The 25,755-nt window shown below is 43.4% G+C and overlaps 1 protein-coding gene across 5 annotated transcripts in view; it reads right to left on the bottom strand.

Moving 5' to 3' along the window:
* Positions 1–7,784, bottom strand: part of SLC22A15 (solute carrier family 22 member 15) — a 64,359-nt gene extending 56,575 nt beyond the window's left edge. For 4 of the 5 annotated variants that reach the window (XM_044452452.1, XM_044452456.1, XM_044452453.1 and 1 more), the window contains exon 1: positions 7,580–7,784. In XM_044452452.1, the coding sequence (XP_044308387.1) occupies positions 7,580–7,666 (87 nt within the window). In that variant the 5' untranslated portion in view covers positions 7,667–7,784. The remainder of the gene's footprint in view (positions 1–7,579) is intronic. The other variant, XM_044452455.1, reaches the window with a different exon arrangement.
* Between the last annotated feature and the right edge of the window lie 17,971 nt (positions 7,785–25,755).

Genomic DNA, 25,755 nt, shown 5'->3' with positions numbered 1-25,755 from the left:
GTTGGCAGAGGTTCTCTCATGTCCGCTGGCTCCATTTTTGAGGCCTTGTGGAGAACGGGTAGTTTCCAGAGGATTGGAAGGTGATGTCAGTGGTCCCAATCTTCAAAAATGGTAGCAGATGGGACATAGAGAATTACAGGCCACTTAGCCTTATGTCTCATTCCTTAATCCTTTCCTTTTTTGAGGGAGAAGTTCCAGAGAATTGGAGGGTGGTATCAGTGGCTCCAATCTTCAAAAAGATAGCAGAGGGGATATGGGGAATTACAGGCCACTTAGCCTTATACTCAATTCAAGGGAAGATGATCAAAAGGGTTGTAAGGGGAAATGCTCTGGAAACCCTAGACAGGAAAAGGAGGTTGGCAGCCACACAACACAGCTTCCGCAAAAACAGGTCCTGCCAGATGAACTTTGTGGAATTCTGTGAGAGGGTTTTGAGGTGGCCAAATGGAGAGGACATGGTGGGTATGGTTTATATGGATTTCAGCAAGGCCTTTGACAAAGTGCCACATGATATCCTGGTAGAGAAACTGAGAAGTTTTGGGATATATGGATGCACTGTCCAATGATGACGGAGCAATAGCAGAGGGTGACTGTTAGTGGGGAATCCTTGGGATGGCAGTCAGTGATGAGCAGGGTCCCCCAGGGCTCTGTCCTGGGATCGATCCTTTTCAATCTTTTCATCAATGACCTGGAAGCGGGGGTGATCAGTTTGCTGATCAAATTCACAGATGATACTATGGTGGTGGTGGCCACAACTGAGAAGCAAGTATTCTGGTTCCAGAAGGATCTTGATAGACTATGGAAATGGGCAGGGGATAACAGGATGGCATTCAGTGTGGATAAGTGCAAGGTCATGCACTTGGGACATAGGAATGGGTGTCATAACTGCAGATTAGGGGACAAGTGGCTGGATCTCGGGGTATTGGTCAACTCCCTGCTAAACATGAACCAGCAGTGTGACGCAGAGTTCAAGAGGGTGAATGCTACCCTTGGTTGCATAGCCAGAAGCTTGTCTTCTAGATAGGGAGATGTATTACTGTCACTCTATATGACTCTATATGTGCATCCACCACTGGAGTGACCTTTTTTCCCCTGCGGATGAGGGCACAACTCATTCCAATTGAGCAAAGCTCAGGGAACCAAGATTCAATGTGGATGCCAGGAAGTTCTTCCTGACAGTTAGGACCCCTAGGGTATGGAATAGGCTTCTGCAGGAGGTGGTTGAAGCCCCATCGGTGTGAGTGCTCAAGGACAGGCAGGACATGCACATGGTTGGCATGTCATGAGCAGAGCCAGCTGGAGCTGGGGGTCAGACTAGCTGGCACAAGAGACCCCTTTTGACTCGCCGTGTTTCTATGTTTCTGTGGTCTATGTTTCCGTGGTCTATGTTTCCAATCCTGAAGCTAGGTAAGAGAACTTACTCCAACACAGACTTAGAACTAATAACAACATTTTATGGTCAGGCCATAGTTCTTCTACCATCCCCACTTCAAGTGCTTCATCAGGTTTTTAAAGAGTCAATGCCCTTTTCCAAAGTCCCTAGTTTGACTCACTGGTTAAGGGTCTGAGATGTGAGTAACTGATTAGAGAAGCTCCTCAGGGCTTCTCCGCTCAATGTGGATGGGCCTAAGGTCCACTCCTCTAAGCCAAAGAATAGCAGTACTTGTAGGGGATCGAGTGGGCAAAGCACTGTTTCCAAGGCTGAGCCCCTTAACACCCTGCTTATGTCCATGAACTGCTCCTGATTCCTCAAAGGTGCTTCAGAGTTACTGAATCCTCAGTTTTCAGTAGGTTCTCAGACAATCAACTTCATTTCTTTACTCTATTTCCCCCTCCTTCTCAATAAAGAACATATTTGGAACACACCATATCTATTCTTACATACATCACCTTCCCAAAATGTTTAATACCATTTCTGAAATTTCACAACCATAAATTAAAACTGCATGCTTCAATTAAAAATAAGAATAAAGGCTCATGTTAGCCCAAACTAACCACTCAAACTGCCTGCTGTCTTTTCATGATTCTTTGCTCTGGCCTGGTCACCTAAAGCATTTCTTGTGGTGGAAGGTACAGTGGTACCTTGGCTCACAAACTTAATCCGTTCCAGGACTCTGGTCGTGACCCAAATTGATTGTGAGCCAAGTCCAATTTCCCCATAAGGTTCAATGTAAATAAGGTTAATCCGTCTGTAACTATTTTTTTAATCACAAAAAATTGAAGCAAAGTGACAAAGAACAACAAAGATCGTGGCCATCTCCCCCCCACCCCACCCCCATAGACGGGTGCGATCGTGGGCGCACTGGGAGGTGGGAGACGGGTGCAATTGCGATCATCACCCAATGGGGAGTTCACAACCTGAGGCAAAAATTTTCAGAAATTTCTGTTCGCAACCCGATTTGGTCATGAACTGAGGCGCTCGTGAACTGAGGTACCACTGTAATCACTTTGCATCTCTGCATCTGGTATGAGTGGAACACATACTAAGAATACCACTCTTTGCTCCTTTCACTGCTCTGCCAGGCAAACCCTTTTTTATTTTGCCAATACTGGATGCATAGCCAGAAGTGTGGCTTCTAGATCATTACTGCCACTCTATACAACCCTGGTGTGCCTACAATTGGAGTACTGTGTTCAGTTCTGGGCTCCACATTACAGAAAGGATATAGCCAGGGAGGAATTGGTACAGCATAGGGCCACAAGGATGGTGGCTGGATTGCAGGGGAAGCCGTATGAGGCAAGACTGAGGGAACTGGGTCTTTTGAGCCTGGAGAAGAGAAGATTCAGAGGAGTTATGTTGGTGACTTATAGGTACGTGAGGGGGTGTCATGGAGAAATGGGTCAAGGCCTGTTTTCTCCTGTGGAGAAGGGCAGGATATGCTCCAATGGAGCAAAGCTCAGGGAAGTAAGGTTCAATTTAAATGCCAGAAAGCACTTCATATTTTAGTATATTTTTACTGTATCTCTGAAGTTGTTTTAGCTGTGGTGGCAGAAGGTGGATTATTGTATTATTGTTTTACTCTCTTTAATTAATTACATTCTTGTGAGTTTATCATGTGTTTTATATTAATTATTGTACTTTGGATTTGCAAACCACCAAGGGAGTCTTTGGGCTGATAAGCAGGGTAGAACTATAATAAAGAAATCACACTACAGAATGACTTGCTGTGCATTGTACTTCAGCAGTGGTCACTAATATGGACTTGCCTCCATCCAATCAGTGGAATGCCCAGACTAGGGTCTCATGAAGGAACACAGGGGAAGAGACCTCTTAGAGTGAATAATTATTTCACATATTCTAAAAGCAAATCTTTTTAGGGAGTAAAGTGAAGTGAACGTCCAGTCTTAACTGGAGTGGTGGTAGACTGCACCTCAGCAGTAAGAACACACTATAAAAGAGACAAACATGTTTTCTGCCTAGTTTTACTTAACATTAAATATACCTGAACTTATTTTTCTCAAGCAGGCCAGACCAGTGGTATATGCTCAGATCTTCTGATCTCTGTTAACAGCTTAACCATCAAATCTTGCATTAACTATCTTCAAAGACAGACCCATGTTAAACATGTTGCAGTAATTTCACCCAGAGGTTATCCCTGTTCACACAACAGTGTAACTGGGCCACTAGCTGCAGCTGGTAGAAGGCACTCTATGCCACAGAGGCCACCTGAACCTTAAGAATTAATGATGGCTCTAGGAGAACCCCCAAGCTACAAACCTACTATTTTAGGGGAAACGCAACCCCATACTGAACATCCTTGATCCTGCCAGAAGAACCACTCATCAGTCTTTGCTGCGTAACCCTGTTTTTCCTACCAGCAACTGCAAGATAGTGGAAAGCATAGGGCCTGGGTTAATTCAGTAGTGGGATGAATGAAGTAGAAGAAAGCTGACCCTAAAAAGCATCTGATGCCTTCAGCTCACCAGGACCCCTATTTCCTGAAAAGGGGTAAGGAAACAAATAAGTAACTTATATAGCAAGAATTGGAATTTATTTAACAAGGAAGACTGAAATGAAGCAAAATTAAAGTTCAAATCACAAAATGATTTGAAGACAGTCTCTAAATCAAACAACTGGAACAAAGAGGGTTCAAAGATAATGCATTATTGAGCTGTGCAGTCCAGGCCTTGAGACAGCTTCAGTAGCGGATAGTTGCTGGTGGTGCCTCTACTGAGTAGTAACTGCCTAAATAGCAAAATGCTGCAGCTATTGCTCTATTTCCTGTCTCTTTTGCATCACCCCGAGGCTTCTTGGGGCCTCACTTTTCTGTCCTTATTGCTTTATATTTTCTTCCTTTAAAAATTGCTCTCTCTCTCTCTCTCTCTGAACCTCTCCCCACAATCCCATCAGGATATCACCACAGTGGTTCATCAAGATCAAACAGAGTTAAGCTGCTGGCATTCCACCAGAGGCCTACATTGCACATGATTACATCTAGATCATACTTCAGTTTATTAGAACTAATGTAGTCCATTGTTGCAGCCAAGCACCAACACAGCAGATACACTTCCCTTAGATCATGACAGCAATGTTAGAAAGGGGTAAAAAAAGTGTTCCTGGTGAAGGGCAAGAGACTGGGTCCAATACAATGTATCCCGGCATTGTTCCAGTTTCTTTCCCTCCCCTTATGAACACAGTTGGACAGTCAAAATCAACTATCTACCTGTAGCAGGAGCAGGAAGGTGATGATTGCTTACGCAGTCCCCACTTCCCTCACAACATAGCCATAAATGTCCAAGTTTGGTGGTTTATGGGTATCCCCCCACTGGATTGTGCCTTAAATTACTGTACCCTAGAACAGTAATCCAACAGAGGGGAGGCAACTGTAGTTTTAAATGTAAATGCTGCTGCCCAAGACCTTGTTCCAAGTGCTGTCGAATCCAGCTGGAAACAGTGGTTTCAGTATTACCTAATTTATATTTAAGTAGAAAATAACCAAGGAAATCAAACACAGTCATATCTGACTTCAAGAGGGGAGTCTTATTTAAAATAAGGGTTGGGTTTGCTGCTTTTCTGACATAAAAAATGCCAATCAGCCTGTGTAACAGAGGGCAGGAGAACAGCAAATAACAGCAATTATTTTTAACACAAATAAACAGGAGTGCTGGTTAATTATACTCCTGTTGAGTGAATGTTTATTCCAGGTAAAGTGGTGGGAAGTATTATTAAAGAAAGAATTATTAAGCAGGAGTCCTGCTAAAAACAAATCGCTATGGCTTCTTCAAAGTGTCACTAAACTTTTAGGACTTCTGAGACTGTTAATAAAAATGTGGACAGCTCTGGTCTTCTCCCCTCTCTGCTCATGGAAAACCCCCTTAACCCACTCTCCAAGGTTGCTTTTTTGACCTCAGAGAGGCAGCCAAAACAGAGCCTTCTCTGGGGCAGGGAGGGGGATTCCAGTGCAGATTCCCCAAGATCTGGGAAGCTGAAGCATCCTATAGCCTTCCCAGACACTATGGAGAGACCACCTCATCACTCCCCCAATGTATAAGCTGATGGGAACCGAGATGCCATAGACTGCCCAAAAAAGCAAATCTGATCAACAACCACTGTGAATGAGTTTGACCTGGCTGTGAGAAAGGCAAATTCTGTCTTGGGTATAATTTGCAAAGGAACCGATAATAAAACTATCAGTATCATACTAACCTTACGCAAACCTATGGTATGACTACATTTAAATACTATGCATACTTCTGATCACCAAAATTCAAAAAGGACATTGTAGAAAGGTGTAGACAGGGGCAACAAAAGTCATAAAGGGACAGGAAAAACTGCTCTGCTTTGCTCCCTCTCTCATAATACCAGATCCTGAAGCCAACCCATGAAGTAGAACAGGGAATGATTCTGGGCAGATAAGTGACATATTTCTTCAGATAGTTCATGTGGAATTCATTGCTGCAAGATGATCATCAGCCTGAATGGTTTGAAAAGGAAATTGGGTATTATGACTACATTATTTCCTCCAGTATTGAAAGTACTATGGCTCTGTATACCAGCTGCAGTAGGAGTGCGCTACTGCACTCCTTTTCTCCTTCTGTGTTTCCCACAAGCTAACTGGATAGCCAGAGTATGAACACCATGCTAGACTAGATTAACCCTTTGCCTGATCTAGTATAGCTCTTGGAAAACTTGGTCAGCTATCCTAATTTATAACAGACAGTCCACCTTTCTAATGTTTTCTCTGCTTTAACATTCAGTGTCTCAATCCCCCATTAAAACAAAAAACAAAACCCAAGATGCTGGCTGCTATATTCTGCACATCTATGAAGTTCTGTGTAGGAGGGTGTGCTTTTCCCCTTTGTCAATTTGCCTTGGCCATAGCTAGTGTTTCACACTGGTGAAAGCAGTTAGAAGGATAGTGAGGAGTCTACCAGATATTTCCTGTTCATTTTTCCCTTTCATCTATTGTTATGTTTCTGCTCTTTTCTTTGACTCACTCCACCTGCTCCCTAATCTGCATAGCAATGCAATTTGCATGCTCTTTAAGGTTACTGGAGCTCATTAGGAGAGGGAGGGAGAAGTGTCTTTCTCTGTTTTTCAGTCCCCTCAGACCTCTGTTGAATTAACCCATTCTATCACTTGGAGGACAGGAGTACAAGCTGTATATTTTGTTTTTATTTACTGCTTTGCTAGAGAAGAAAAAATGATAATACTCCAGGTAATGATAAAATAGAATTGGTCCAGGACTACAAAGTATCTTGAGTAAATTGCTTAACATACTAATACTGTGCAATGGTTGAACCATTTTCAATGTATGCTTTAATCAGCATAGTATGCAGTAGTTCATGAAAACCAAATGAAAAGAAAATACACCAACAACATGTTTAGACAACCGAAAAGCCCAATAACTCCCACTCTCTGTCTAAAGATTCATAGGATTGCACTGGTGGGCCATGTTAGCATTATACACAGTAATTGTAAAAACAATGAGTCACTATAGTAACTTGGTATTTCAGATTTGTGTGTGTGTGCACGCACACATGCTTGTATATAGCTACGTTACAGATTTTAATATACTTCATACATGCACACATTAAATAATTTCAGTCCACTGGTGCAGACAGCCAGATTCCTGAGCAGCCACAAGAGATCCTACTTCCTGCAGCTGAGACTAAACAGGAACAAGGGGGATTTAAATTTCATGTGAAGCTAAGATAAAGAATCACAAGAAGGGCAAGCTTGGTCGGAAGACTGAGTACATTGATTATTTGGTAACACTCTTCCCACAGCATGGTGAATCGTATTGCATTTCTATTTAAATTCTCGCAATTATTTGTTATGAGGCACAAAAAATTCCGTCCTTTTTCAACGTTCTTTTGAGCGAGGCACGCCTTCATTCAGCAGTGTGCAAGTAGCCAACCTGTTCTTAACCTGGAAAGGTAGGCGGGCGTTTCTCACCACTGCAGACACTTCAGGAACAAAGAGTCTTTCCCTGAAGCCCAGTCGTCCTGAGCTTCCTAAGAGCATGGTGCGCTAGGAAAAACTATTTCCTGGGTGGGTGAGTAGCTTCTACTTCCCACCAAACCCCAGCGCTCCCACCCGGAGAAAGACGCCCGGCTCTGCTCCGCCCTTCCTCACCTGGAGCAGAGAAGCAAGCAAGACACAGAGCCAAACCTGGAAGAGCCCCATCTCGCCCACCAGAGGGAAGGCCTCTTCCACCTCCATGATGGAACTCGGGGCCGCGGTAGCCCTCCTCCTCGCAGGAAGAGCATCCCCCTCACCGGCACTCTGATAACCAGCGGGGAGCTGAGCCGAGCGCAGTCGCCTGACAGGAGAGATGCCCGCAACTGAGAAGATGGAAACGCGCATGCCCGAAAGGGAAAGGCACCGTCTAGGATTCCTCTTCGGCACGGCCCGGAGACGGGACTTCCGGTGTGTTCGGCGCCATTTTCCCCATTCCCCGCACTCTGGAGGCGGCCAAATAGCTTGCGAGGCTTGTGAAGAGTGCGGGGCTGTCAGGCAGCGGTGGTTAGTGTGCACGTGGGTCTGCCCGCTGCCCTTCTCTCCAGTAGCGCCAAATATAAAAGCTTTCCGCTCCTTCCAGAAGCGGTCTTGGCTCATGGATAAATTCAGTTCGAGTGCTCTCTTCCTTTTAAGCTACGTAGAACAAAAGTACTAATTCAGCGGGGCGAAACGGGCACGGAGAAACACCGCGACATGAACTGGTACGCTGTAGATGTACAGACATAAACAAATTCGGATAACGGGTTTACTTTACAACTTTTCTTTTTTGGTGGGAAGAATTTTCTTCCAGCCGGAGGTACCAGCTGACGATATAAAACAGTGGCGAAAGCCGAAGTTTAGGGTATCCTTGACTGAACAGCCGATCTCCTCACCTGTACGCACAAGGTAGCGTTAGCAGGGCTTCTTGAACTTCGTACCTCAGGTTTCATTTCCTGTGAAAAACGATACCTTGAATTTTTAAAACGCAAAACATTTACTTGTTGGTGACGTATGTAAGAAATCACGCTTCAAAGGAGCTAGCCAGGAGCAGGTAACCGCGCAGCACTGGGTACTCCTTCTGGGTGGAAATTATGACTATATCTTCTTATTATTGATATTATTCATTGTATTATATATTATATTATTGTATTAAGGTTTGATTTTTGTATCGCTTACAGTTAAATATTGATTGTATTGCTCTAATGTACAATTGTATTTTTATGAAATATGTTTTTTTGTTTTGTTTTTTGTTTTGTTCTATTGTAAGCTGCCCAGAGAGCCCTATGGGCTATGGGGCAGCATACAAATAAAGTGAAATGAAAGAAATGAACTATTTACAGAGTTTAATTTTTTTAAAAAAATGTTCCCATACATACTTTATGACAGACACTGCAGGCATATTATAATAGTTGATGCTTTTATGAAAAATGCAATCAGATGTTCGATTTTATTTAAACTGCATTTGTAAAAGGGAAAAGGAAAATCAGAATTAAAAGTTAAATTGGGTGTGGTTTGTGCCTGCTTATAAATAGGGGGGAAAGCCCTACCGCTTCCAGCATTCCTCCACCAACTATGCTGAGAACTGTAGGACTTTTTTTGTCTAAACCTTAGGATTGAACTCTTAGCCACCAGTTAAAAGTAACTACAAAAGTTACTAGTTACTACTAGTAGTTACTACTGGTGAACAGTATCTGGAAAGGAGGGCATGTCCAACAAAGGTGCCAGTCAAAAGTTAAATCACTTGCTACATAAATTTCATGGTTAAAGTTATCCTTAGAGAAAATGTGTACTGCTTCAGGTATCCAAAAACTATAAACCCAGTCCCCCAGGTATGAATATCTGAGTTAAGAACAACCCCTATTTATGACTGAGCAAACCCAGAAGTCCCACCTTGTCCTTGAGTGACAAGCAGGTGCCCACAGGTGCCAAATGGAAAAGAAAGTCAGGAAGGAGGGAAAGGGAAGGAGGAAGGAAAAAGCAAACAGCAAAGTCAGAAATTGTGTAAAACCAATGCAAGTGCCAATGCAATGTACTGAAGAAAAGAAAAACAATCACAATCAAAACTAAAGTGGAAATAATAAGGCATTCGAGGACAGGTGAGATGCCATCGGTCATTGGGAAAACATTGGGTTATAGTTGCTCAACGATCAGATTCTCTCACTTCGGTACCTGTAGTTACTTTATTATTATTGTATTATTACTGTATTATTATGTTGTATTGCATGGGTCCTCAAACTATGGCCCATGGGCCAAATCCAACCCGCCATGCCCATTTATCCAGCCCGCCATAGAGGTTTTGGACTCGCCACATATGCGCAGCGAGGCAAGGCACCGACTTGCTCACAAAGAGATCATTTTGGATTAGCTTGGAGAAAAGGATCTCCTTGCGAGCAAGCCTTTTGGATCACTCAGAGAAAACGATCTCTGTACATGCACATCCCGGCCCACGCCCCCCACCCGCACCACCTTGGCGGCCCGTGCCTCTCCCCAGCACCTTTCAACTGGCCCCTTGTTCAAAAAGTTTGAGGACCCCTGCTGTATTGTGTTTAAGATGTTTAGTGTCTGTGGAAGTGCTCCTTAAATTTAATAATAATAATAATTTAATAAAACTTTTTTATTCCGTCTTTTCACAAATGTCTCAAGACAGCTTACCAAATAAATGTTTTATATGCTTTTTATATGCATGGTCCAACTTACGTACAAATTCATCTTAAAGACAATCTCAGGCATGGAACTTATTCTTAACCCAGAGGCTTAAACAACCGTCAGAATAATTAAAGTTTGAATAATGCAAAAATACAAGAAGAAATACAAACAGTTTTCAGTGACACAAGAATTAGCAAATTGGAAGGGAAATTAACCAACATTAAAATCTCTTCTAGGCCTTTAAAAAAAACCCAAAACATATTCTTTACTAGCTTCCAAAACATTAACAAAGAAAAGGCTAATGAAAGGAGTTCCAGATTTTTAGTGCCGCAGCATATGTTTTGAACTGTTACAAATTATACAGAAAGTTTTGGCTACTTAGCAGTGTAGAAATGAAATAATTCTGGGAGGCTCACATTGCACATACTCGCCAGCTTTACTTTAGACCTCAGAACATCTCCATGTGTGATTTCATGATCCCTTAAAAACTCTCCCAACCACCATGTAAGAGAGACTGTTAGATGTGTTCCACATTTGCTGTCCACATATTGCTGACATGAAGGCAATAATTGGTATTAGGCTGCAAGTTAATATCAAAATCATTCTTTAATTTCATTTTAATCTGTATTACACCATCCAGGTTCCTAAGAACTGGAGCTTATTTTCATAAACTGGGGAGGTTTTTTCCAAACCCAACCCACCAGTTAGTTGCTTAATTCTGAGTAACAGAGAACCCCATTTCTCTAACAGTAGGAACATATCAAACACCGGAGATTCTTGGTAAAACCACTTTAATGTTTGCCTCCCTAATGTACCCAGTCTTCAGACTGATCTCCAACTGTGGAGTGTTTTCTCTAACCGAAAATAAACTCTGTACTAGTTCCCAGGTGCGAGCTTAGGACTATCCACTGATTTAATAGGAGGCTCAGAGCAGCCATCAGTTGAGTTTCATGAGTGAAGTGAACCTGCATGCTTCAGTAATATTAACATGCCCCACTCCTGACTCTGTCATAAATTTGCTGTAGGATATAAATTCAGTGCCTGACATTCTAAAAGGATTTGGCATTTCTAACTGATTCATTGGATGCAGCACCTGAGGCTCAGTGAAAGCAGGAGTTTCAAAGAGTGCATCCCCAGTGACTTTAAAATTGCATTTATTAAACTGAATTGTGTTGATGAGGCAAAAGATGCTTCAGGAGAAATGAGGAAAGCAGAGGTGTGAAGAGATGTGGCTGAGTTCCCTTGAGCCTGATAACTAACACACTCGGCTTGGCCTTTAGGTGACTGCAGGGGCAAGATGGCAGAAATAATTCTCAGAGTGGCGAAAGAGTAATGATTAAAGCTCATGGTGCTACATTTCATGTATAGCAACAGCAGGGGAGGTGGAGAAGATTCCCTATAGCTAGAGGTGTAGTGTCATCATGCACAAAACATGGCCTTACAGAAAATGCCACACATCTTTGCACGACCACTAGCAGTATTGTAAGAATCTTCATACTGTATATGCACGCAAGCAAAGAGCAGAGCTACCACTCTGCCTAGGCTGTGTGTTACAAAGGTCACAACCGGCCCATAAACCAGGCACTAGAATCCATCAAGACTAGCCTGTGACTGGCACAGCCAAATAAGCCCCTGGAGTAGAGGCATCATGCTACAGGAAAGGTTGGAGCTAGCAACATTGCTGCAACAGTGTTAAATGGGTTTGCCCTGTGGACCTAGGTTCGATAGGCATCCTCCTGTCAGAAAGCTGAAAGAGGGAAGAAAGCCATGCACTCTGGCCAAGGGCTGCTAGAATTGTGCATGTGTTAATGGTGGGGATGGGGGAGGGGGAGGTTAAGCAAGAAAATAGCTGTAATAGAACTTGGTTGCATCTTAGGCAAAACCTCTTAGCATCGGTTCTGTTGCAGGTTTTATCCCTTTTAGATGAGGTACTATACCAGGGGTCGGCAACCTTAAACACTCAATTCGGACCCATTTCCCACAGAAAAGAAAACACCAGGAGCCACAAAACGCTTCTGACATCTAAAATGAAGATAACACTGCATACATCATTTTTTACCTTTATGCTATGTATAAAAAAAAACTAGTGTGCTGCATTTATGAAATCAATGAATGATTCTTTTATATAATCTCCATCTGTGAACAGCTTCCCATGCCTGACTATTTCCTGAGCAGCCACAAAACCAGCATATGCAGCTGAATTTGCAGACTTAATCCACTTCTTGAAATGATTGTCGGTCAGATCAACCTTCCACATCAATTCTAAAATGGCTTTTTTTCTCTCATCTCCATCCAGATATTTTTCAGCAAAGCCTGTGTGTTTATTCTGGAAATGTCTTGCAACATTCGACTTTTTGTTGTTTGCCAGTTTCTCACCACATATTAAGCATACTGGTAAACCAGTCTCGTCAGCAGTGAAAGAAAATGAATCTGCCCACATACCATTAAATGTTCTGTTTTCTTCTGAAACGTTTCCTTTCTTGGATTTATCCATGGTTGGCCCACTGGGGCTCAAAAAGTTCAATAAATCGTGTGCTGGCGGGTGTCGCACATTGGCGGTTGTGACACATATTTTGAGTGACGGGGAGCCGCAGCAGAGGGATGAAAGAGCCACATGCAGCTCTGGAGTTGCAGGTTGCTGACCCCTGTATTATACTATCACTACGTTCTTCTGATAAAAAGGCAAGTTTTCTGTCCTTGTGCTTCCCCTCTCCTTTGGCAACAGTCCTCACACTGTGTGCATCAGTTGGTCCTAGCCGCTACCACCTCAGCCCTGGCCTCCTCATTGATCTGGAATGAGATCAACACCAGAGCAGCACAGCAGCACGTTACACAGCCCAACTGGGCCAGCTCCCAAGGAGACTTCTGCCACCACGTGTCATTCTGGCATCCAAGTACCTGTGCTGCTAGCATGTCACATGGGATCAAAGAGTGAATTCTGAAAAAGGAAGAGAGAGAAAATCCCCTTTCCCATTCAGTTTGGAGATGAAAACATGAATGTGGTAGAAAAGAGAACCCTGTGAAAGTCACTATATGAGAGCAGAGAGTCCTTGAGGAAGGTGAAATAGAAAATCTCAAGTTCCCTCTTGATTAGTACTTGCCAAAATAATTACTCCATTCATTCATTTGTTCATTCTAACTTGTAGTTACTAATACTTTCATGAGTTTTATGGGCAGTTATTCCTGGTGCACTTTCCAAGATCAGCCAGACTTGGACTCATCAGACAAAGAAGGACCCCTAGGAACCAGAATTCTCAGATATTGAAATGGAAGAAGCCAAGGGGCTTACCTCAAGGGCACCCTCCTGAGGTGTTCAGGAGGACACTGAGAATGGTCAGCATTTACAACTGCAGGGAGGGGGGTGCATGACAGAACTCCTACAGCCAGCTGAGCCTGGTACAGCTCTTGACCCCATGACATGACATGACATGACATTGTGAGAGACGAGTCAGGCAACTGGAGGAGTGATGGACATAGAAGAGGCATGTCTGTCTCCAAAAGGTTCTGAAAGGAAGTTGCTAGACTGGGATGACTGCACTGCTACATGCTCAGAGAGACATTCTTGGTTGTGCTTGCTGGAAGTGCATGGAGAATAAACAGCTTTTGCTAAAGAACAGGCTGTTGCAAAGGGGAAAACCTAGCTGAGACAAAGACGAGCTTTATTAAAAGAAAACTGTATAAGCTGGCAGAAGCAATTTGGCCTTTAAATCCCTTTTCTAAAGTACCTTTTTCTGATTTTGTTTTTATTTATAGCATTGGAGGAGGAGAATGACTTGGTTCCTAAAGTCAGTTGAACATACACTTGGTGAAAACATATGCAAGCACATGTTGGTTGGTTGGTTTCATTGTTATGCCTCCCAATAGCTGAGGCTTTCTGGGTGGTTAACACAAGTTAAAAACACACAAACAACAAAAAATAACTTTACAAAAAACAACCAAACCACAGCAATTGCACATGAATCAGCACAGAGGCATGGCAGCCTTTACAGGAAAGAAAAAAGTGTCAGGTGCACCTCTTTGGGAAGCTCATTCCACAGCTGGGGTACCACAACTGAAAAGGCCATTTTCTGGTAGCCACCTGCCTCCCAGAGGAGGACAAGAAAAGATTATTATAGTGTCTAGGTAGGTACATATGGGTCAAGGTGTTCCTTCAGATAACCTGGCCCCAAGGTGTTTAGGGCTTTGAATGTTATTTATTTATTTTGTATAAAAACATCATGCTCTCTGGGTGGCCATTACAATAAAAATATCAACAATAACATTAACAAAATAATACAGTTAAATATTATGAATAAGAAAAACAATGTATACCATCAGACAAAATGTAAATTAATACAATTAATAAAGGAGATTAAAATTAAAACCAGTGCTGTCAATATAAATAGTTCAGTTGTGCCATAGGTGCTTCAAAAAAGAAAAGTTTTCATCATGTGCCTAAAACTCAATAAAGCAGGCACCGGACGAATCTCCAGTGGCAAGATGTCCACAACTGGGGTGCCACCGCAGAAAAGGCTCTCCTGCTTGCAACATCCCCCTTAATCTCCCTAGGGAGAAGAACCTGTAGGAGGCCCTCCACTGATGGTCTTAAACAACAGGCAGGAAAGTATGGGGCGAGGCACTCCCTAAGGCAGTGCACTCCCAAATAGTGCACTATTTAGGGCTTTATATGTCATAGTCAAAACCTTTAATTCAGCCCAGACTGAAACAGGCAACCAGTACAATTGATGGAGGGCCAATGTAATGTGTTCATAAGAAATGGTCCTCTTCACCGGCCATGCTGCCCTGTTCTGGATCATTTGAAGAGGCTGGACTGGCTTTAAGGGAAGTCCCACATACAGTGCATTACAGTAGTCCAGTCTGGAAGTTACCAGTGCATGAATGACTGGGGCAAGACTACCCTCATCCAAGTAGAAGCATAGTTAGTAAATCAGCTGATGCTGATAAAAGGCACTTCTGGCAACCAAGTCCACCTGGGCAACCAGGTAGAGCTTGGTGTCCAGGAGCACCGCAAGACTATGAACCATCCAGGACAGGTTTACAATCTCCCAGTTGAAATGGAGGTTTACTCTCTAGCAGAACTTCCATCTTATCAGGTTTTAGCTTGAACTTATAGGCACTCATCCAGTCTATTACTGAGTCCAGGTACTGATTGAGGTAGAGACCACCACACCTGGGTCAGATGAAAATGAGAGGTAGAGCTGAGTGTCAGCATTTTGATGACACCTCAGCCCAAACTTCCTGATGCCCTCTTCCAGTGGTTTCAGGAAGATAAACGCATGGGGGATAGAACTGAACCCTACAGAACTCTGTGACACAAGTGCCATGGTGCAGAGCAATCATCTTACAGTATGACTTAGATAATTCTTCGTTGTAGTCTCTGCATCACACATGTGGGCTTCAGCAACAGTGAAGGCCTAGGCCAGAAGAAACTTCTACAGCTTAATATCACAGAGTGGGCAGGGGTCCAGTTATAAGAGGAAGGGGCTCCTGCCCAGACCCTCAGTTCCTTTTCAATCACACAACACTTAGGTTGGAATCATTCAATCTCTGCACCTTTTTTCCTTAGCTACATACCTTCCTTTCCTAAACATATATTTTAAAATGCCTCCTTCTTGTTTTTTTCTCTTTCTCAATCTATCTTCCTTGTGCCTTTTTTCTGTAATGGCTGACCCTTTTCTGCTTTGCTGGCCTGTCAATCCCCAACACTCTATCTGCCCCTACCAGTAACCACAGTAATATGGCCACCCACACCTTCTCCTACGGAAGCCAGGAAGAACAATAAAAGTAGTGCCCAGGCTATAACCTGAATGGAAAACTGCTTGCAGAAAAAACCCTATTTGTCTATTATCCTTCTAATGTTTCCCTTCTCTTCTCCTTTTGTTTCCCCAGTTCTTCTTAATTTTCTTTCCTTCTTCTCCCTTCCTTCCTACATTCTTTCTCCCCTTACTACTTCCCTTATATAACCGATTACCTCCCCTTCAGTTCTAGTTCCTTTGCACTTCCCTTGTCTTCCTCATTCCATCTCCTACTTAACTATTCCTTCACCAACCTACTTCATCCCCTTCACCACTTACCTTCTCCTTCTACATCGTCCTTCAATTCCTCATCTTACTAAGAGAAGGAAAGGAAGGTGGGGAAAAACAGAAAAAAGAAATTTCCTGCTTCTGAGCAGCTGCCAAACAGGTATAAAACGGACTGTGCCCTTTGGTGTCACCCTTCAGCAGATGCCTGAGAACCACTGGCTAAGTAGGCCCCCAGGTGGAGTGTCCCACCAGTGGCCCCACTTCCCTCAGCCTCCGTGCTGCGTGTGGCCTGCGTCTCTGCCTGACTAACCAGACTGGGCCCGGATGAAGGAGGTGTGGCAGCAGGGGCATCTGGAATGCAGGCTAGGCCCATAGTTCCACAGCGACAGGGACAGCCGGGTGGAGCAGTGTAAAAGGGGGTTGCTGAAGGGCAGTCAGCTAAGTAGATCCCCAGGTGGAGCATCCCGCCTGGGGCCCTGCCTCCCTTCATCTCTGTCCCATGTTGGCAAGACGGCTCACATCTCTGCCTGCCCCAGTCCAGTCCCTCTCACTAACTGGGCCAGGTCAGACGGAGGAGGCGCTCCAGCACAGGATGGTGGCTGCAGTGCAGGCAACGCCCATGGTGCCAAGGTGATAGGGGGTCTGCGATGAATTAGAACACCTGGCATTTGATTTAAATAAATAATTTAGATAAGCCACGTTTCTTTGTTATTTGAATTTATATAAATCAACCTCCCTTACTGTCCCATCTACTGTCACATGACCACTTTTATTCTAGTGCAACTTCACCCAAGACTTCAGTGTAGTGGGTAAATATGAGCTGTAACTTTCTGAAACAGCTTTGGGATTGCTCACAGAGGAATACAAGAGGAAAGGAAATCTTTAAAATGTTTACTACACCTGCAATAGCCACATACAGCTTTTTGGAACCTACCCAAATCACAAGAAACACAACATCAAAGTTTGAGAAACACTACTGTAGAAGCAAGCCCAGTGTATGGACCCAGTTATGGCAAGGCTGATTGAGGTTCCTCACCATAGAGAAATTTCTCCCACGATCTAATGTGTTCCATTCTCCTGGCATTGTTTTTTGGGGCATTATATCTCTCTTAATAAATGTGTTTCATGCTGACAGGATGTGGAACATCTACTCACATATCTACTCACATATAACCTTTCATAGTTATATGTCAAAATAGCGTTGCTTGGTTCTGCTTCTCTCGTCACAGCACTATGAAGAAAGGAACTGACATATACTTTTCCCATCCAAACACATCTCTCAAACTTGCAGAAACACTTTTCAAATCCAGCCACAAAAGCACAAAGCATTTTAAAGGGTATACGTCATAGTCATTCCATTTGTCAGAATTCAGACAGGTGTATCCTAACTTAGGCTTGTAGAGTGTGCAGAAGTGGCAGGAGCTGGCACACCCAGTGTACATGCCATTTTGTAGCTCACTGCTAACTAGTGCAAATCTATTAGTAATGATATGGAGACATCTGTGTCCTCTGATTCTGCAGAAGGACTGAGAAGGGGAGAAATGGGAAAGAGAAGGGAGGAGAAGACACACAACCCCTGTTGTACCTAATCCCCTGTCAGACACAGAGGATTTTTAATCACAGTGCATGGTTAAAACACTCAAAGGATTTAATCTATAGTGCCAATATGGCCACTGCCTCCTAAAGGTCCACAGCTGCATTCTGCAGCCACTGGCTTTTCCAGCACAAGGATGGTGAGGGCTACATGAAGAGAGGATTTTTTGAATACAAAAAAAAAAAAAAAAGTGCCCTCTGGCCTGGAAGGAAACTAGGGCGACACCTGATGGCTCAGTGGATGAACCTTCTCAACCCTGGAAACCAATTCTGCACAGGAAGGAGAATCAAAGCCAAAGAACAGGACAGCAATCAATCTTGAAATACCTATGAAAGTAGAGGATAGGGCCAAGGTATCTCCCTTTCATATGCTTACCAGAGGTTTGTTGGTGCTCTTACTGAAAAGATGGTGATGCTCTCTCAACTGGACTCCCCTTTGGACATAAGGGAATACCTTCCATAACCCACTCACTAACAGACATTCTAATAAGAGAGCCAGTGTGGTGTAGTGGTTAAGAGCGTGGGACTGGGACTCAGACGATCTGGGTTCTAGTCCCCGCTCAGCCATGGAGCCAACTGGGTGACTTTGGGCCAGTCACAGACTCTCAGCCCAACCTACCTCACAGAGTTGTTGTTGTGGGGATAAGATGGAGGAGGAGAATGATGTAAGCTGCCTTGAGCCCTTTGTAGGAAAAAGGCAGGATATAAATCCATAAATAAATAAATAATCCTGCTTCTTCAGAGCCAGACTTTAAAGAAATGAATATAGGATTGTTTATTATCTTACATAAATTCATGGCACACAGCCTATGGAAAGGATTGGACCAGAAGAATGGGAAGAATCAGAGAAGTACAGTATTATAATTCCAGTAAAATGGAGCACACACAATAAAAGAAAGGAAAGAAATTGGAGTGGGGGGATGGAATATTGAAGAAGAAATAGTGTTAGAACAAGCAGTACAGGAGTGGATGGAATCCTGTGCAATTGAGCCAGATGTTAACATTCCAGGATAAATTGCTAATATAGATTGCCCTTTGTGAGGAAGTTGAACTGATTTGGCATGGGCAATGGATCTTGCACAGAGACAGGAAAGCAGCTTTGTATTCACAGCCAAGATGAATTGTACTGTTTGAGCATGCCATTTGAAAGTTCAAGATCCTTTGGGGAGAGAGGGTTTGAAAATGGACAGCCATCTGAGTGATATGGTGAACGTGGTGTCCTGCAACAGCAGAAGGTTGGACTTGATGGCCTTCATGGCCCCTTCCAACTCTACTACTCTATGATTTGAAAGAATGCTTAAAAAGTACAACATTTTCCACTGCCTGCTACATCTTCCATGTTCTCAAGGGGAAAAAAATATCTTGGGATCCAACATGGGATAAAAGGTAGTCGAGGTGGCTCCCTGGAAGACAAGAAAGATTGACTGGGCCTCTGTCACTGCCCACTCACTAAACTCGTGAGGCTGCCAGCAATTTGTCTGATTTCTCTTGCCAGTCCTAACCCCAAGGACCATCAGGTCTGGATAAAATTAATTCCAGATTTCAGAAGGGACACCAAGGTTGTTTCTACTGGCCTTGCCTTGTGCAAGACAAGGAGTTTGACTGTTGTTACCTGCTCTTCAGCTTGTTGACTGAGAATATTAGGCTCCCATTATCTATATTCATTTTGGCCAAATCAGTGACTTCATATTGTCAGTTCCTCACAGCATCTCTGTGGCTTAAACATAGAGTCCCATGTAGTAGCCAAGCTAGATTTCAGCCTGTGACTATAAAGTCTCAGTTCAGGTTCTGGAGTTTCAACTATTCATGGCACTGTGTAAAATTGCACAAAATGTTGCTCCATGAAAATGAGCTGTTCTGCATTAGTAGGAATAACTCTGATTTCAGGTGTGAAGGTTTTTATTAACAAGTTGGCATAGTCTGATGAAGACAGATGCATGGGGCTGGGAAAAGAGGAGCTAAATCCCAAAGTCACCAGGCCTGGGAATGTGGACATCTAAAAGTAAGAGAAGCTTGCTTGTCAGAAAATGTCCAGAAGTGCAGTAGCCATTGAAATATGTGGAGTGCACACAAAGATGCTCTTGGCCCCTTAAATAAGGCTTGGGCCTGAAACAGACCAGCTAGCAGGCTATATGAGAAGCCGCACTCTTTGCCAAGCAGGTGTTAGCTACAAAAATTGGTGGTGAACTTCTGCTGAAGCCCAGGACCACCTGAATCAATGAAAAGAGAGGAGCCCCGCCAGGAAGAAAGAGCATATAGAATGGAGCTTTCATGTGTTGCATAATTCCTTGTCTTCAAAAGTAGGGAAGAGGGCAAGGGAGAGGTATACAAGTTTTCCCTGCAGGTATCCTAGAATGCAGGTTCTCTGAACAAAGGATACAAGAGACTCGCCCTGACTCCAGGCTATTTATTATTATTATTATTATTATTATTATTATTATTATTATTATTATTATTATTAACATTTCTATGCCGCCCCTTGCCGAAGCCTCAGGGCGGCTTACAACACAATAAAATACATTGAAATACAATAGAACATAATAAATTACCATTAAATACAAAAATACAAAAAATACATTGAGTTACAAACATAATAATATAAAATTAAAATTATCAGTATAAAATAAGTAAATAAATAATATAGGAGGAGAAAAGAGAAGGAAGAAGTTGCCCTGGCCAGATCATGTATTTTAACAATTAAAATGATGTTTAAATAAAAAGGTCTTTACCTGGCGCCGAAAAACCAGTAACGATGGTGCCAGGCGGACCTCTTTGGGGAGTGAATTCCATAGGTTGGGCGCCACCACAGAGAAAGCCCTCCTCCGAGTATTACTCTTCTAATTTCTTTCATGGAGGGTTCCCGGAGAAGGGCCTCTCCCACAGATCTCAAAGGGCGGTCGGGCATATACGGACGTAAGCGCTCGTTCAGGTAGCCAGGACCCAAGCCGTTTAGGGCTTTATAGGTCATAATCAACACCTTGAATTGGGCCCGGGCTTCAATGGGCAGCCAGTGCAGCTGACGGAGGACTGGAGTCATGTGAGCATAACGCCCCGTCCCCGTCAGCAACCTGGCAGCTCCATTTTGCACCAATTGAAGTGTTCGGACCGTCTTCAGGGGAAGCCCCACGTAAAGCACGTTACAGAAGTCTAGGCGGGAAGGCACCAGCGCGTGTGTCACCGTCGCCAGGCAGTCGAACTCCAGGTAGGGGCGCAGCTGATTAATCAGCCGAAGCTGAAGGAAGGCGCTCCTCGCCACCGCTGTCACCTGAGCTTCCAAAGAAAGCTCCGGGTCGAGGAGTACTCCTAAGCTGTGGACCTTATCCCTAAGAGGGAGTGCAACCCCATTCAGGACCAGGTCAAATCCACCCTCTCCGAAGCCCGATCCACCAACCAACAGGACCTCCGTCTTGTCTGGGTTGAGTTTCAGTTTATTGGCCCTCATCCATTCCATTACCTCGGCCAAGCACCGGTTCAGCACAGCCACTGCCTCACCTGGATTAGTGGAAAACGAGAGGTAGAGCTGGGTATCATCAGCGTATTGATGATTCCGCAGCCCACACCTCCTGATGACCTCTCCCAACGGTTTCATAGAGATGTTAAATAGCAGAGGGGATAGAATGGAGCCCTGTGGTACTCCATGGCATAGCTGCCATGACGCAGAGACATGGTCCCCCAGCACTACCTTCTGGAATCGACCGTTGAGATAGGAGCGGAACCATTGCAAAGCAGTGCCTCCAACCTCCAATCCCGCTAGCCTATCCAGAAGGATACTAACCATGGGACAGCCAAGAGGCTAAAGCAGGACTACTTGATCAGATTGAATGACACACCTGAGTGCCAACTACAAGACAGTAATGAACTGAACACAACTATTTACCTGAAGTTACCTGAAGGAGCACTTACATCCATATATGCCCGCCCGCCCCTTGAGATCTATGGGAGAGGCCCTTCTCTGGGAACCCTCCGTGAAAGAAATTAGGAGGGTAGGTACTCGGAGGAGGGCTTTCTCTGCGGTGGCGCCCAATCTATGGAATGCGCTCCCCAGAGACGTCCGCCTGGCGCCGTCGTTATTTGCTTTTCGGCGCCAGGCGAAGACCTTTTTATTTAAACATCATTTTAATTGTTAATATTATTTGCTTATTTTATCTGGCCAGGGCGACTTATTTCATATTGTTAATTTGTTTTATATTTTGAATGTATTATATTTTAATTTTATGTTGTGAGCTGCCCTGAGGCTTCGGCGAATGGGGCGGCATAGAAATGTTTTAAATAAATAAATTTAATATTTTACTGCCTATTTCTAGAGACACTTACACTTCAGACAAGCCAAACTTGTGGGGGACAAAGGCTTCTAGTCTGGGCTGCATAACTTCAGATTGCAGGTCAGGAATACTTGAACATATATTCCAGGCCAAGGCCAAGCCAAACTGCCACTGCCCTCCATATGGAAAGTGAACATGTCAAGGAGTGGACTGTTTCTCTTAAGTTTTTCTCTGACATGTGTCAGGGCCTCCTTACCAAATGGCAAGAATGAATCACCAGGACCCACAGGGAAGATTGAATCGCCTTGCACTCCAGCAGTTTTATTGAAAGATCACCCAGCCCCCTGCAGTTCCTTATGACAGCATGTGACCAGGTAGTGGATCTCACTGTCACCTACAAGCTTTTAGAACAGATACAGAGCATTTTCTAGATTCTGAGTCACATGGGCCCAGCAGTTGATAAGGAAACAAGGTGAATACAGTCAGAAGAAGGTGAGAGGTCTGCAGAGTGGGCTCAAAATACAGTGATGTTTGATTGCAGGATATTAACATAATGATCACGGGATTATTGCGAGTCTTGGCATGCAAATGAAGGTGATTGCCATGTGGTTAATCTGGCAGCCTGACCAGTTCTTACTGATCAGTAAAACAATAGCCCTGGCAGCTTCTTGGGGGAAGCCAGCAAGTCCCACTTCTGCAATTTATTAGAAAAGGTGACAAAATGCAATTCTGGGAAGCAACTTGAGGTTCATGAAGTACATACAAAGTGTGCTCTCCCTCCCTCCCTCCCTCCGTGTGTGCGAATGAGAGAGAGAGAGAGAGAGAGAGAGAGAGAGAGAGAGGGAATGTCTGTTTGGATTAATCAATAAGGAGGCCCTTTACTCTGGCTTATATTTTGGCTTAGTTCACCTCCATTTACTGTGGATTTTCCTCTAAAGGACATACATCAGGCTAGCATGCTTGTGCTTTCAGGAGCAAGGGCTCTTTAAGTTATTGACTTGCCAGACACTAGTAAGCACATGGGACTACCTTTGTGAAATTATACACACCCTTAAGGGGTGTTGTGAGCCCAAAGTACTCACAGTGGCAGCTGCCCTCTGCATTCCTGAATGTTCCACTGCTGTGGCCTTCCCTCTTTCCAAACAGCTTCAATGGGTAGGTAATATAGCTGCATCTTTCAGCTTGCATGAGGGGATCATTCAATCCTTTCCAATGAAGAGGCACCACAGAAGTACAGGAGACTTTCAGCAAGAGCCTTTGCTTTGGCCTGGCCTGCCTCCTTCTGATTAGAAATAGAAACACAGGTGATTCTATGATTCGATGATGGAATCCTGTTTAAGGCAAGTGGTGTTTTCTACTGCACTCTAAAAACAAGTTATGAGTCAGAAATGTGGGTGCACTAATGTACCAACTGGATTCTCGTAACTCCCTCTACCCACTTTCTGAATCTCCTACTCCTGTCCATCCATTACTTTGCAACTGAAAGTCACACTTCCTCCCCTTAACTTCTCCTTCCCCTTCCCCACTATATCTCTGTTCCACCAGACCCCTTGTATTCCTCTTCACTCACTTATTGATTTTCCTCCTCTTCCTGTCTATATGTCTGTCTGCCCATTGCTTTGCTGCCCAGAAATTCCACTTATTTCCCTTGCTATACTCCAACAGCAGCCAATTTTGCAGTGGTGCCCATGAAACTTCCTCAAAATTTCAAATGCATCCATGAGCCCATAAATGTTACTTCTCCCTGCTTTCAACCCAAATCTTTGTAGTGGAGGAAAACGTGCCTGATTTTTACTCAGAAAAGAATTTGCTTGAAAAACACTGTCGTATTTGTTCAGGGTAGTGCAAAACAGAACAATCCCTCCACTGTCCAGATCAAACCTGGGCATTTGCTAAGGCTACCCATTCATTCATTGGAAACTATCAGAAATATATGCAAAATTTGGTTCTACCAGCAGTAAGATTTTTTTCTAGCATTATTATGGGTGGATAGTATGAATTAGTGGGTGGTTATGTGGGAGGAAGTCCTTTCCATAGTGGTGCCCATAGACTTAGAAGGGAGCTGTTTGGCCTCTTCCCCGATGGCATTTCAGCCTTGGGTTGGGTCTTTTCTGTTTGGGTGAGCATATGGGCCTGTTTGAGCTCTGCACTAATTATTGAAATTATTTTCTTTCTTGCTGGCATTTATAGTGTTGAATTTTTAATTATATACTGATTTAATTATGTTAGTTGTGTAAGTTACCTGGTACAAAAAGGTGGAACACATGAAGAAATGCAGAAATAATGATACCAATAGATACTTGTCTTTTCTCTCAGTTTCACCTATGGATCATTTGTACATTCTGCTTCTGATCACTTGGAAAGCCAATTTACCAGAGTCGATGACAAGACATTTTCTATTTTCCTCTTAGTGAACACATGACTTCAGAAACTAGGTTTAGCATTTAGCAAAGTTGTAGCTTTTCAATGGAAGATTTAATATAAAACCAAGAACATTTCTTTGCATTCTTATAGTAGTTCCATCCTATCTCCTATCTATACTTTTACTGCATTTGTCTATTGATTTAAATTCTTGTCACTGAGCATCTACCACAATAGCAGCCATCAAAAATTATTTGTACACACAACCCCCCCCCCTTTATTCAACAAGCAAAAGAATCAGTGCACTGTAAAATATCAACACATGTATTTGGCACACCTTTGAATCCCATATTTGGGATTTGCCATGTCATTAACTTTTTTTCTGGAGAAAAAACCTGCAGTGGGACTCTGGTATGGAGAAAGAAGAATTAATTCTTTCCCCCTCATTTGATTTTTCCCACTGGAAATTCTTCCCACAGCTGCTATTTTCTGCCAATGGCCTGCAACTGGAATTGGGGAAGCTCCTAAAGTTGTAAAGCTGGAAAATAAAAAGAATTTAGCAGTTTTCCCTTTCTGCTGATAAGGGCTTCTCCCCCTTTCAGATGATAGCACAGAAGACTGACAGCGGATTCAATTGGAGTCAAAGTCTCATGGGGGGGACCCCAAACTTGCCACATTCAGGATCAATAGGATGACACTGACAGCAAGAACTGTTTCCTTTCTTAAAGCATTTAACTCATTCTCCTGACAGAGACTGTGGAGATGCAGGGATGCATGTTTGTTACATAAAATAAGAAATGTTGAATTATCTAATCTATATCTGTTTATTGATTAGTAGATGAACTCTTGGTTGATATTCAAATAATCTAAACACTGTGTCAGCTTATTCTATTTCTTGCAAATTGAGTTTGTCACTGCTCTGCCACAGAGGCAGGCAAAATGCTGCATGATGTCTTTGCCTCTCCTGGGAGAAGCAAACTAGTGTGAGCCACCTCATAATGGGATCAAGAAACAAAGGAGCGTGAATGAAGAGCTAATTGCATTCATAAAGACGTTAACAAAGAAACTGAAGGTACATTTGGCCTCCCTCTCTCTCAGTATGAATAAGCAAATATATATTAAGAATCGCTGAGGGTTAGCATTGTCAGAGTAGCCTGTGCATCAGAGTGTGAAAGGCAAAAAATGTTTCTTTCTGAATTTTCCCCTTTGCATTATTTACTCTTCAGAATCTTGAGAACAAAATTCTCAGGTCAGTTTTTATCTTTAGGTATCCCAAGGAATGATGCATTAGGCTGGCTACCCATCTAGTTGCCTATAGTCTCCAATTGCTGACTGGGGAATGAAAACTGTTAACTAACAAAATTGCACTGTTGCCTAGATTGTTGAGGGCTCTAGTATCCACTGAACTACCTAAAACTAAAAACTT

The sequence above is a fragment of the Varanus komodoensis genome, unplaced genomic scaffold, assembly GCF_004798865.1.
Source record: "Varanus komodoensis strain SLA01 unplaced genomic scaffold, ASM479886v1 scaffold72, whole genome shotgun sequence".
Classification (NCBI taxonomy): domain Eukaryota; kingdom Metazoa; phylum Chordata; class Lepidosauria; order Squamata; family Varanidae; genus Varanus; species Varanus komodoensis.
Note: the sequence above shows the minus strand (reverse complement) of the source record. Positions and strands in the feature narration are given on the sequence as shown.